We start from the raw sequence: 15,576 nt of genomic DNA, 5'->3' as shown, positions 1-15,576 counted from the left end.
AACGGAGTTGTCATCACTAGTCAAGCTCTATTTCAAGGGAGAGACGAAAACAAGCTATAGATTAAATAAAACACCACTGTCTGCATCCGTCTTTATGAGTTATAATTTTATCATAATAGCTGCTGTAATTCTTAATAAAAACCTACTAAATATTAAAATAAAAAGCAAGTTTTGAAAGCTTTCTCTTAAATACTACATTAGGAAAGTTTCAACATAATATTACCGACGTATCGCTACGCTAGGATTATTGAAATGATAACTTAAAGTATGCCTATATGTGAATTAATTCTTGAAGAACAAAATTCGTTTGTTCGAACGAAAACATAAATATTCAACATTTCATCGAACTCTATGTACTACAAGCACGTGAAACACTTAAAATGTAATTAATGTGACAGATTTATTTCATCAAATCGTTCTACCTACCTTTTTCATTGCATAGTTCGGTAACTTAGGAACCCATTACTTACGTAACCTCGAAACATAAATATTTTTATAACTGTGTTCAAATTTGGAACTTGAGTAAACCGAAATAGATATAAAGAGAGCGTGATCAGAAAGAAGTATTCTAAAAAAGCATAAAGCTTTCAAAGTTATTCCAGTACAGACCATACTATGTTAGTTCGCTCACAGTAAAGACACCACTCACAAGATGACAGATCTTACACATACAGTTCCATGTTAAAGGTCTACTGATGTCCATTGTCACTGCATTTGCATTCCGTTATCTATCTGTTTACGATAACCGCAATCAGCAGCTGCTCAGTTGGACAACTGCCAAGTAATAGGGTGGGGAGAACGACCGATAATTTCATAGTAGAAACGCCTGCGCAACTCAGTTTGCCGCTAATCGCCCCCGCGCTTAGGCGTCTTGCAACCGTCGGGTCGCGTCATCTCTTTGTTTACAACTAACACTGACAATTCTTTGTGTGATCTGGAAATGGAAACTCAACCCTTTGTTCTTGTGTAGTTACCCCTCTGTGTTCGTCATAGAAATGGCCGTCGACACTAGGTCGGACTCTCAAGAGACCAACTCGACATCGTTGGTGGAAGACTCATTGAACATTACCTTCAAAAACATCAGTTACAAAGTTCGACATGGTTTCTTTGCTGGAGGTGAGCGAACCTTTATATAATTGTAAACACTGTTTACTTTCATTTAACTTGATTCGGTAATAATTGATATGTATTTGTTTCATTAACGCTTCAATAGTAAAACAAAGTGTTTGTATTAGTTATCTACAGTTAAACATTTATTATCATACTTTCAATGATAAACGAATTACTAATTAGCACTCAAAGAAAAGTTTAACATCTGAAGAGGTCTCAAGTAATTAGGTAATTAATGAATTTAAAATTTAATAATTCTACATTACATAAACTTATGTAAATGTATCGTATAATGTAAGAATAATAAGCGTGCTTTGTATCTCGAATTTAACTTATAGCATGTTATAACCACCTATCAACTATCACAGTAAGGTCAATGAATATTTATACATTTGTATGTTGTATTTAAGGTGTTAATCCATTGCTGCAGGACGTTGACATAGCTTCGTTTTGTATTAAAAATGTACATGAAATAGTCTACTGCAGAGCGAAAAATTATCTACATTAGTCTGGTAGTAATCATCAAATCACTTATGTCCATGATACATATCACATAATCATAATTATGTGATAGCAAAAAAAGTATTATAAGTCGCGCTTATTATATTGAAGTGTTTAAAACACTTGAGTTCAATAAAATAATACAAGATATCATAAACTGTAACATTTACAAATTCAAGCAAAATATACTTTTTCCTAAATGAACTTAAAATTGTATAGGATTAGCCTTTCAGCGAAGGTGTCGCAGATGCACTACCTGATTATTACCATAATCAGAACGACGATGAACGAACTAACAATTTTATCTTTATGAAAGAAACATTCTTAATTAAATTTCTTACTTACAACTTATTTTTGAGCTGTGAAAATCCACTGAGAATCACCAGACACGTTAATCTGTTAGTCCCGGTTGTTACATAATAAACACCTTGTTTTAACTCTATGCAGGAGCGTTGCAATCAAATACTGGATTGCCTCAATAGAGCTGTTGAGGGCAAATAGACTTTAATATATGTAGCAAGTTTTCTGGCTCAGTATTCTACATTAGATATACTTTAAAATATACTCTTTAACACATTCGAATCTTGATATATCTCAACACTAATAACATTAGCTTAAAAATATATTTAAATTTATAAAACGGACAATGATAGTTTCATTTGTTCCGGTTTTTCTAGTTTATTTATTTTATTAGATGATCTCTAGCAGGGACAAAAAAAAATGAGATTGTAATTAATAAATATGTCTTAGTATATTAACATATGAATGTGTGTACTGGTTCTCTTGTTTATCCAACATTTGTTTTTTTTACTGAAACTAATTCAAATTGGTGTTTATAAATAAATTCTAAGCACGTGTTCCTTGCTCGGATATATTGCTGGCGTAGTTCAAAACTTGGTACGCTTTACGGGATCTATTCAGAGATTTAGTTGGGACAGAAGAGGAAGCGATGTCATTTTTTTGGTATATTATCGTACTTAAAGTAGCGCTTGATATTTCGCTTCGCTTCGTCAAACTACGCTACACTACGCCCATTAAACTTAATACTTATTTTAGCGTTTTAAAAATATTTATTTCTTAACAATTGCTTAATCTCATTTAATAGCGCTTAAAAGTAGAGCTGAACAATTTATTAACAAAATAGACTGCTGTAACAAGACGGTTTAAAGTTCAAAGCAAGTTTTTAAGTTTTTAATACCTTTGCCTTAGGGGTAAAATATAATTAAAAAATATGGGACAATGACAATTCTTTGTCATGGCATTTTTAATGCGTGCACTTATATAATACATGTATACGATTATCCTAAATAATTATAGGAGACAAATAATGGGAAATCCCCATTAGCCCACAATGTAAATAATGGTATACATTTTACCTTCATTATATAATTGAGTGCAAAGTTAAGTGATACAAAGAAAAGAATCTGAAATAATAAGTATAATGTCCGATCCTTATAAATCAGATCTTGCGAAGTGATTCGCAATGAGGAAGCCATAGTATATGCAATAGACATTACAGTCAAAGAAGCTTGAATTTTAAGTTAGTACAATATTATGATATGACTTATTAGCATTAAGCCTTTTTAAATATATACAAATATGAATTAAAAATAGTAACTATCAAGAATAGTGAATAGTGTCAAGAAAGCTAGCAACATCTCCCCGTTGAATCGCAAATCCGATCCTCTGTGCAAAAAACGAACCAGACCTGTCACCAGTGGAGGCAATAAAGCGAGGTCTTATACTTTTAATGAAGCCTTTTGCACTACTACTCTAAGGTCCAAGTGTTTTAACAGCAAGTGGAACAAAAACATAATTTGTAGTGAGGAAAGCGTAATTGGACTCAAATAATATCAATCACCGTTTTAAAAAAAGAGTCCGATTTGCTACTATTATAGTACTAGCGTATTTTTCCAAAAATGTTCTACTGATTACGATAAAACAGCAGTAATCCAGTGGGAAGATATAAGAGTATTTTTTTACTAGTCAGCCAAAAGATATACATATATAAACTGCTCAAATACTCTGTTAAAATGAATTAAAATGAAGTTTTTAATTAATCAAAGTATGCACCGTTGTTATCTATACACTTTAGCCATTTCATAGGTAGTAAATTGATCCCTTTACTAAAAAAAACCATAGGGGCGAGAATCAAAAAAGTCTTTGAAGGCGGTTAGGACTGCCGCATCGGAGTTGAATTTTTTTCTTTGTAAGATGTTTTCCAAATTCCAAAAAAAATAGTAATCTCTTGGAGCAAGGTCCGGGGAGAACGGTGAATGTCGCAATTTTTAACCAAAGAGGAGATATTTCAGATCAAAGTGGTCAGTGCGACAGTAGCGCTTAATAGTAATGCTTTTTATTGGACTTAATATTCCAATTCAGTTACTGCAACAAATCCGTTTTGTAATATTTCTATTAATATTGTTTCACAATAATTTTCTGTCTAGCAGTTGGGTAACCTTAATTCTAGAAGTAACCTAACATGACAGTAAATTCTGGGCATAAATCTTCTTTCTTGAGTAGAAGGTTTGGTCAACAGGTTATAACATTTTTCTGTTCCAAATTCATTTTTCTTGATATTTTACCACTTCATTTAGTTTTGTATACATCATTGTAAACGTAGGAAATTTATTGAATGCCTGAAAGCTTTATAGATTATTACAGTATTATTTAATAAAAAATTAAAACAAATTATTGTCTGTTTTATATTTTAATCATAATAATCATTGACCGATTAAAATATAGTATATTGTGAAACCAAGTCGTTACCTTCCAAATCCGACGAGGATAATAAAACTGAGGCTTAAATTTATACAATGTAAAAAGTGTGCACATGTTTTAAATTATAAATATATATGGAGTTTTTATAAACTCCAGTTTGAAATAGTGAGCGCTAATCACAACACCAATTTTTAGTTATTATATAATTACACGCTTATGAGATTTCGTCGTCAATTAAAGACTAACGTTAATATTCTAGCTTACTTATGTTTTTAGGCTAAGATAAAATATAAAGATAGTTAACTACAAAAAATGAATTTGTTTTGCAAGATTATTTAAAATGATTAATTTAATAAAACGATAACTTTATTAAAAAATCTGTAAAACATATCAGTCAGTTATTTGCCGACAATAAATTATAAATAAATAATGTTTATTAATTAAATTTGCGTCGGTGTGTGATTTTTAACCGACTTCAAACAAAGAAGAGCTCTCTTTTCCTTTAGATTACCTCGTATGTTTGATAAACAAAGTCAATTTATTTTTGTTTATAAAATATTTATCAAAAGACGAATAGATTGCAGTCCTAAGCTGAAATACATCATTTAAAACAGGAATTTTTGAACAGATTTAAGCGAAAAAAGGACGAGGATATATCACACATAAATTATTTGGTGTAACATAATAAATAAAAACAAGGAATAATCCTACAACTGTATCTGTTTTCCTTGTTTTAACAGCGCTTACTTTATTTCCGTAATTTATATTAGCTACCCATCCCGGCTTCGCGCATATAATTAGGTTCTACATAAAACGCTTATATCGTAAATAATATTTATATAACTCGATTGGTTTACACGACGTATGCCACTAAAGTTTAGCTAAGAAAATAATCATGGCAACTTGGAATGTTTTTTTCGACATCGACAAATATCATCATTATAGTTTAGACAATTTACGCAAAACTTTTAACTACCGTAGTTTTGAGTTAATCGCGACCAGACAGATAGATATACGGGGGGATATTTTGTTTTATACAGTAGTAGTATAAATCTGTCGCTGCGTTTAACGTCATTTAAGTTTCATTAGCATAAATTGGGAAAAAATTAAAGTTGTGAAAAAAATTAAAATATCGTTCTTCAAAAAGGGATATCTTCGAAATATAGCTTCCTGGTGTGGATATAGAAAATTTGGGATTCTTAACTGTAAAGACGACCGTCCTTTGCGTAGACAACAGGAGTCACGTCTTTTTCTATATTACGAATTCCTCTGCTTCTGCCGAACTGTGCTCCGATCATACCGCGAGATCGATTCAGTGATATTGTACGACAGCGCACGGCCATCCCAACTACTATTCTCTTCAGGCCCGTTTGAATATATACGCAAAGTTTCCAGACGTGAAAAAACAGATGGATGGTGAGAATATCATGCGCGTCAGAAATAGCTCTTCCCTCGAAGACTTAACCTAAAAATTTAAATAACAAATCAAAATGAATAGAATTTCGTTGACGTTGCAAATATAAATGAATGTCTATAGTAATAATGGAACCATTATGCACAGAATAGCTTACACAATGATAAACATTGTTTTGTATGACAAACCCCGCGATCTATTTTATGAGTCCATTGTTAATGAATTTGACGTTGCATCGAAGTCGTTCTGTTTGTACACTCTGAAATGTAAATAACGCTACATCGATCTATTCTTACCTTATAAACTTATTTATTATTGATTGTTGTTTTAAAATTAAAGATAAAAATACTATGAAAAATATTTTATTGTAATTAAAGACTATCTCCTGACTGACTGACCTTTTCGGCGTAGTTTCAACTACAAAGAGATCCAAAACTGGGAGGATTTTATTCTTCTTTTAAGGAAAGTGTTGACTTTATTCAAAGCGCCATTATTTCTAAGATTATAAATCCCCAAGAATATTTTTGTGTAATTATTGTGTAATTTTTTTATAAATTTGCCACAAAAAATATATATTTCAGCAAAATGAACACGTTTTCTTACCATTAAATTAAATTAAATTTTAAAACTATTTTATTCCCCAAAAACGCTGTCAGTCATTTACATACGTCATATTGATAAAAACACACACATAAAATCTTACATAAACAGTTGTATGTGTACGACTTGCACTTATTGAACGTTAACAGCTATAAATATTTGGTGTTTTTTGGAAAATTAATGAATTACAATCGCTATCGTTGATGTGTAATGTACAAATACTATGTATTAAAAATCCAAAATATTTGTTTATCAAAGTGCCAGATGATATTGAAATGACAGTTTTTGCCTATCTGACGCCACACCATGGCGGCTCATGTTTTAGGTCACTTGATATACACACTAAATATAACGACTTTTAATTTTAATACAATAAAATAATAATGCCCTTTTATGACTCAAAATCAAAATTTTTAAGTATATTTCTATATATTTTAATTTTTATCAAATTTCATAATTTATTTTTCACTACCGAAAGTACCCTACTGTACAATTGAGAAGAAAAAGGCGCGTAAGTCAGTATAATTACAACTCAAAGGTTATGACGTACATCCCACGGTCAGCGGCCCATTTTTCTATTTACTATCCGCTCGCTAACTTGCTATTAACTTACTTAACTTACTATTGCAGAAAAGATAACTCACTAAGAGTATAACGCCACGCCCAACAATTTATCCTAACTGATATTATAAATTCGAAAGTTAGGTTGCCATGCTTTCACCTCATCCTATAAACATAAAAAAATTCATTCGTGTTATAAGGAGGTACAGAAACAGGCAAGTACCTAACACCTTCACTAACCCCTCTTATACGCGGGAGAAGCCGGTTGACTAGTCTACTATAAAAATAAAATTGTTATCAAGCCACAACTAGACAGTTTTTTTTATTGTACCGAAATAAAATCAGCTGACTTTTAAATAAAGTAAAAGAGAAAAGCATTATTTATCAAGGCTTACAAATTACCTTATAACGAAAAAATAAACAACCGTGTTAACGAACGTAGTTAAACGTGGTCAGTGAGTGCACTCGGTGCGAATGTACTGACATAGGGTTGTCACTTTGTCGTAATTACCTAACAACGCTTTTAAAATTAAATGTAATTTAGTTAAGGGTTTAATTAGAATTTGTTTAATATACCTATTGTGTAGAATAACTACCTATTATCAATAATAATATAATCAGTAATATTTATATTGAGAGACAATTCGCATTGTTTTCAAATAACTTATCCGATTGACACCGCACTCGCTATGGAAGATGTTAGTAGGTACGTTTCTATCATTATAACAAAATCAAAATATTTTTATTTTATTCAAGAAGGCGGTTAAAAGTACTTTTAAATCATGTTACAGTATTAAACTAAATGGAAAGGTATAAAACGGGTTCGCAATGTACCTATATATATTGTATCAAGAAGATCAGTAATACAAGAAACTCAATATATTATATTCCATTAATTAGATTTTACATATATCTTAAGTAAATAGAATTAAATTGATCTTCCTGCCGAAAAAATAAACCTTAATTTAAGAAGTTCGCTTAACCATCTCCTGTTTCCTGTAATATGATCTGAAAATGTAAATTCTGCCTATTGGGAAATACCTCGTTGAATACTTATCGTATACCTGTAGGACTCGGAAGTATAAAGTAATGAGCGTTCTTAAAAAACGAATTTCGTAATAGCGAAAATAATCTTACATAGATTAGTTTCGGTGAAAAAAACTAGCTTTTCAGAACTATTTTCGAATCAAACTATTATTTCATCTCATAGACTACCATGCCCTATAATATTATTTTAAACTTATCTCATATATATATAGATGTAAATTATATTACTTCCGTAGACGAGAATATTTTTTACCGGTTAAACAAAATATGGTTTAAATTCTGTTCTTGATTCTGAAAGTATAATTATTTTTAACTTTCGTTTCGTCTAAAAACTTCCACTGATTTTTTTTCTACTGAAAATATTTTTACTAACGAAGATTAATTCTTGAATTGTATTTAAAATGCCTATAAGTGTACCACTTGATTTTACATGTTAAATATTGCTTACAAGAGTCAACGTATATGAAAGGATGCTTAAATATGCGGATACATGTTAACACAGCTAATCAGATAAGTGATCGAATACAAGTACACAGATAGACCAAACGAAGCATGGTCGATCGAAGTCCATTTATGTTTTTTGTTCATTTCCTTCCAGAAGACACGTCATTACATACAGCATCTTCGTTCGACCATTCAATTTTGTATAGTAATTCCAATTGGAGTGTGGTAATAAATACACAGCGATTTGAAGTAAGTCCAATAGATGTAATTCAGCCCTATGATAGCCGTACGAAAATTATCCAACCTATATAATACCTACTTAACTGTTTTTTTTATGTATACATACACAAAAAAATTAACTAGTAGCTTTTTTAGCATAATTGAATGCTACTTCTTTTTTATACACTTTAAAGGATGTTTTTTATATATCTTACCTTAAAATAAAAGACGAAAGATAACTGGCGTAAAACATGAAATAAAAAATTACAAAAAACGAAAACACAATAATTTTGTAAAAATAGCACAAGAATTAAAACGAAAAACGCCTCGTGATAAAAGACCACTCTTATTAGTTGGTCTGACAATACTCTGATAAAGAGTTTAATATTATTTGCTTAGTAGATTTAACGCTAAACCATTTATACAGATTTTGGTGACGTGTTTACCATCGTCAAGTATGAACAGAGCCGTTACTTGTGGTCATAAGAATCAGCAAATAATACCTTATGAAAATTTTATATGTATCATCGTAAAATTGTAAATACCGTTAGGTTATAATATAAAACGCCAGATTTTATTCTTTCGAAATATTGTTGACATATAAATAATTAAATTCATACTTTTGAAGTTATTAAGAGTACAGACTATTCAGTTAATTAAGTTTTGGCCTGCAATAAAATTATCGAGGAATATCCATTTATGAGGGAGGTCCTCGCCCTTTAAACTAGAAGAAGACGATCCTAATCTAATCAGTTATATAATTTTGCCAACTATAGTGAAAACCATCAAGAATTTTGAATCAAAACTATTCCTTGTACATACAAATAGCAAACTGATTAAATATTTGTTTAATTAACTAAAATAAAAATTATATTCAATTTGTGTGATAAGTCAAATATTTCAATAGTTGTTTACAAAAAATACTAGTTGTAACACAAAATAATAACAAGCAACTGATTTATCTTGTTGTCCCAAACTGTACGACTTTTTTATTTCAATCTCTCAAATATTATTATTTGAATGTTAATAAATAGTCTCGAGTGACCCTGAATTTTAATAATAAATATTTTTACGCAAGTGCAGTACAGTACATTCAGAGGTCTTGTTTCTATAGCCAAGGTATTTATTTATAAACATTTTCCTTATTTATAGGACGCAAGACAATTCTTAACGAAGTCAGTGGACAATTCAACGCGGGTGATCTGAGTGTCATCATTGGTCAGTCCGGGGCAGGAAAGAGCTCTCTAATGGATATCTTAGCAGGTTATACGTAAGTACATTTAATTACTTCGTAAGATCAAAATGATAAGGAAAATTACATATAAGCCTTTAAACTTCCATTCCTTTAAATATAAAATGATAAATGATGTACCTACTTCATTCATAAGACATTTTAGTACAAGATTTTATTATATTAATTTTTTTCTGTCCCAGTGTGTGTAATTTAATCTTCAATTATTATTTTAAATTTAATATGCCTTGCTTTTATTGACGACCTCCGTGGTCGAGTAGTGTGTCCCGGGTTCGATTCCCGGATGAGTCGATGTAGAAAAAAATCATTAGCTTTCTATGCTGTCTTGGGGCTGAGTGTATGTGGTACCGGTCTTACTTCTGATTTTCCATAACACAAGTGTTTTAGCTACTTACATTGGGATCAGAGTAATGTTGTCCAATATTAATTTATTATATTTATATTTATTTATTATATTTGTATTCCTCTCTTATCCTTTATCCGAAGTGATTCTTTTTTATGGTAACAATGACATGATTGCTGCATCCAACAAACGAACTTCTTAATGATTAACAGCACAGATACGAAATTTTGTAAACGCATTTAATTGTGATATCCCGTTTCAGTCCTAGAAAACTCCTTATATTGTGCTGGACTTGCATAGTACTCAAAATACAGAATATTACTGTCGACAATATATAGACCAATGTCTATATAGACTTTATTATAAAGAAAGCTCTTCGATGCTGGCCTATGTTACTTTAAGTACGATCAAGTCACTAGAACGTATCCTTCTATCTATTGAAAAACTAAATTGTAGTTAAACGGTAATCGACTGTACCTACATTGTACACCGTGCCTTTATTGAAATGATACTTAGAAACACTTCCGACGATAACTAAAAGATAAATAAAAAAATCAACAGTTAAATAAATTAAAAACAGTCTTTTATTTAATATTCTAATAGCTGAAAAAAAAACTTTGAAGTAAATAAATATGTTCGTTTCAATTTCTCTCTCATGTAATAAGTATCTTTTTTAATATCTTATTATCTCGACTTCGCGACAACGTTTTCTAATGACGCTTAAAATCTTTATCATTCAGCTGATATATTTTGATATTGTTATCGCAACTATTAAGTAGAAAATACTAAATTTAAAATTCGTGCAGGTGCACATTATTAGTCACAGTATCATCTTATAAACATACGACTGTATAAAGATTATAGATATATTCGTAATTTTGATATATTTTATGAGTATGTTATACAAGACCGACACGTATGCCGTAACTGCAAAAGGCATGACGTTCTCTTATACAGTCTTGCACTTTACACACGTTTGTATATATACAATATATTTATTTAATGAACTAAACTCTGTTTTTATTTATTTTGCACCTTTTTTTTAATATTTTTTATTTCAATAGCTACTAATTTTCGTTCGCTTCACATCTACCGGGCGATCCGTGATGGCCATATTTTTAATAGTTCAAAATCATGTAATCTACGAACTTTCAAAGAATGTAATTTATTCATAAAATTATAATTTAAGTAATATTTATAGGTTGCAGGTTTTCTGCCGAGGTTCATATAAATACAATTTAAGCGCTTGGAAATACATCTTCGGTTTCGATTCGAGTACCCTAGACACAGATCTCGGCTCTCATTGCTTATATTGCTACATATTAGGATATAAAGATTAGCTCTTTTTCAATTACGCTATGCATTGGAGAACGCTCGACGTGTTTCGGGAAGACACCAATCACGCCGCCGACTAATGCGTCCGCTTCATTGTGATGAGACCCGTAGACTTCTCGAAACATATCAAGCAAGATATAAGACAATGAAGAATAACTCTAAATATTCGACATCAGAATACACATCGAGAAACTCAACTTTTTCTAAAGTATTTTAGTTTGGTATGTTTTTATATAACAGACAACTGGGTTTTGTTTGATAACCTAATATACTAACTAGTATCAACAATTATAAATTTTCAAGTACGCTATTTAGAATATGAGATATACATGGATCGTTAATAAAAAACAAAACTAATCAAAAGATAAACTGTCAAGACCGAAAATTAATTGATCTTTCCATAGAGCGCACTATTGAAGTATTGTTACGTATGGAACATCGAGCATACCATAGCATAATGTGCGTGTCCGACCTCCACTATCGGATTGAAACTTGTTTGAGTGCGTGCTGGAGGATGCCCTTAAACGAATTTGTACTGATCGAAAGAATGTGGTTATTTGTAGAGATACTAATATCCACATATTAGAACAATCTTCTATGAGTATAGGTTAATAAATTAATTTCAGTGTTATAAGATATTATAATTTAAATAAACTGTTTGTGGAAGGAACGGGAAGTCAATTATTGCAAAATAAACTAATAAATTAACTTCAACGAAACAGTTTATAAAACAACAGTCTTCTGTCCATCTGCGAATCAGGGCACGGTGAGCTACCTACAAAAGTTCTTATAGCGGTTCGCACTATAGGCTGTTTTTCTAAGGGTTGGTAAAGGTAAAACATTATTGACGATACAAAAACGTTTCATTGTGAATTTTACTTGAATAAATTACAATACATTTAATATAGTTTGAGCTTTCTTCAATAAAATACACATTCAAAGGTGAAAACGACGGAATATAATTTATTTTTAAATTTTATTTCACTTTCCGAAACATATCCTATTGCATGCATACCTCGACTATTACCCAACTCGTACATGAAACAAACTGAACATAAAAAAATTGGGTCAGCTCAAAACACGTGGGATTTTAACAAGAACATATTTAAATGTATATATATTTATGATAATGACAAAAAAAACATATTTCCTAGTTTTAATTTATTTGACCACTTATGCTAATGTAAATATTAACACTGTTGTTAGTAGCGTTTAATTACAACAAAAAAATATTGGTCTTTGTACGTGGCATGAATATAAAGCACTACTGTTGTTTTAATTAAAGTAAACAAAAACGTGAATAGAGATCGAATTACGGCAATGGCGTTCATTCCCAAGGGATACTGGCCAACTACACAGGACATAATATAATTTTGCACAAATGTTTACCTACAGGAACATAGCTGCTCTGTTAGTAATCGTCGACTGGAGAAGGATTAGACCACACTCGAAACACGAAACACGATCTCCCGAAAGTATAACCCTCATATCAATATCAGAGATAATATCAAGAATGAAAAAACTAGATAGTTTTTTGTGACTTAAGCTCATCACCAGTTAAAATTTGATCAATCTAAATCCTCAAGATGATATTTATAATATATATAACTTTAAAAAATATATATTTTGCATTGAATCTATCGAGTGCTTGAAATTGTTAAATCGATAACTATATCGATATCTGTTTAAAACAGAATTACTATCCGTATAGTCATTAAAATCGACTTACCATAAGTATTAATATTAAATTTTGAATTATATATATTTACTTTAATAAAATAATTAATTTAATATTTTTTACTTTTATCTTAATTATGACCTACTGATTTTATTATTACATTCAATTTTTAATACACGGTAGATGGATCAAACAGGAAAGCCCTCACTTTCCTGTTTGGTCCATCTACCGAGTTTAAAAAATAGAATAATAAGAAGTATAAAAAATTGAATGAAATAATAAAATTGTATAATGTGTTATATTTTTAACTGACTGCTTTTTTGTTCTGGTAAGTAAATAAAATACATACATAGACTTTTAATATTTCCCTAGAAAAGGTGTAACTTGATGTTCTAAACACTTATAGATAACGTTATTAACGTTTCATATTTATACATACACAGTGATAGGCGAACATTGAGTACAGTCGCAAGTTTTTAAATATTTATTTTTAAAAAGAGCACGGATTAAACTTATATAATTCAAACGGTGATATACAGAGAGACTATGCACAAAAAAATCTTCGAACACACGCAACACGCGACATTTATATGCATTTATCAAGTATCTACATAATAAATTCGCTTGATTCATTAAAAAGATTACTAATGTAATGTATCATCAAAGTCAATGAAAGTAATGCAATAGGACACCAGTAATCTTATAATGTAAAACTTTTACATAAATAAATAATCATTTGCATATATCAAGATAAGAAAATAATCATCAAAAAATCATATAAAAGAATCTATTAAAATATATTCTAATTGGTGGTAGGGCTCTGTGCAAGCCCGTGAGTAGGTACCACTCACTCATCAGATATTCTACCGCCAAACATCAGTACTCAGTATTGTTGTGTTTCGGTTTGAAGTAAGTCAGTGTAACTACAGGCACAAGGGACATAACATCTTAGTTTCCAAGATGGCGCATTGGCAATCTTAGGAATGGTTTATATTTCTTACAGCGCGGTTATCTATGGAGGGGTAGTGACCACTTACCTCACAACTAGTACCTATGAACGACTACCTAGGAACACTTATCAGATAAAGGAAGCATAAAGATTAAATATTTGATTGTAGTTGTATCTTTATAATTATAAGTCCAGGTTAGTAGAAAAAAAAACGACTAAACAAATTTTACAGATATTTTAATCACTCTGTAAATCTAAGGAATTTTCATAACTTATTTACAAGTTTGCGTTCAAGAATCAAAAGTTACGTACAAAAGCTATAAGAAAGAGGTTATATTCATTCGTGGCGAAGAACGAAGACGATTTGCTAGACGAACATGTATTTGTGATACAGGTAAAACTCTACCGGCGTTGTTGTCTCCATTCCACGCGGTCATGATTTATACAGCAGGTTTTACATTTACGTCCTATATATATTTTATTACTTGATAAGTCTTACTTATAAATACAAGCAAGTTGTTGTTGTTCACCAAGTGAAATTTCAAAAGTGCACAAAACTACAATATAATGCAATTAAATTGCACTCTTAACTTTTAATTTAGACCTTTAACCTTTAATTTAGACAATTTACCATAAAGTCATTAATCTATTTGACTTATATAAAGTAACAAGAAAGAGGTAAAGTTGTTATGTCCACTTTCAATTGTAACAAAATAAAAAAACTTTAGTCGTCCCTTTTTACATAATTTATATTTGTACTTATAAACAAAATATATTCAAATTGATTACCACTTAAAAAAAATTATATATATATATATATATATACGTATAATTGCATTTTTAGTTATACTTAAATGTTAACAAATGACGATGCATATTCACTAGTACTAAATATACTGAAGTTGGTTTTAAATGGTAAAAAACCAACGCGGATGCTTTTTTAATATCAGCCATTAAATATAATAAGATATTTAAGCTAAACTAACTGAAATTTATACTGATTACAATATTTTAGCTATTTTCGTGTCTCGTGGTATTTTACTATCGTGTAATCGTTTAAAACGGCTACTTATAGTCTTGAAACTAAATACTTCCTTCTGTTATGAACAATGGATCAACACTTACATATACATGAAGGTACTCGGGTTTTGGCAGGAGCGCCGTTATCATCTTTGCCATCTAATACAGAATTTATTTCACTCACCACGAGGCCGCGGGAATGTTGTAATTAATTTCGGAAATAAAAGTTGGTATCGTTAAATTATAATGTTGTAATGTTTTACACGCGTTCGTACAATAATTTTCAATTGTTAAATCGTATAATTAACTGGGATTCCAATTATTTATTATAGACGTCGGCGATCCATTCGCGTGACATACACCGCCATTACCGGCTGTTATT

The 15,576-nt window shown here is 30.5% G+C and overlaps 1 protein-coding gene across 1 annotated transcript in view; it reads left to right on the top strand.

Moving 5' to 3' along the window:
• Positions 1 to 840: 840 nt before the first annotated feature.
• The window catches only part of LOC125066117 (ATP-binding cassette subfamily G member 4-like), a 28,253-nt gene continuing 13,517 nt past the window's right edge, over positions 841 to 15,576 (top strand). Inside the window, exons 1-2 of the mRNA XM_047674036.1 lie at positions 841 to 1,116; positions 9,770 to 9,887. Of these exons, the coding sequence (XP_047529992.1) occupies positions 996 to 1,116; positions 9,770 to 9,887 (239 nt within the window). The 5' untranslated portion in view covers positions 841 to 995. The remainder of the gene's footprint in view (positions 1,117 to 9,769; positions 9,888 to 15,576) is intronic.

Source organism: Vanessa atalanta, chromosome 9 (genome assembly GCF_905147765.1).
Source record: "Vanessa atalanta chromosome 9, ilVanAtal1.2, whole genome shotgun sequence".
In the NCBI taxonomy this organism is placed as follows: Eukaryota; Metazoa; Arthropoda; class Insecta; order Lepidoptera; family Nymphalidae; genus Vanessa; species Vanessa atalanta.
Note: the sequence above shows the minus strand (reverse complement) of the source record. Positions and strands in the feature narration are given on the sequence as shown.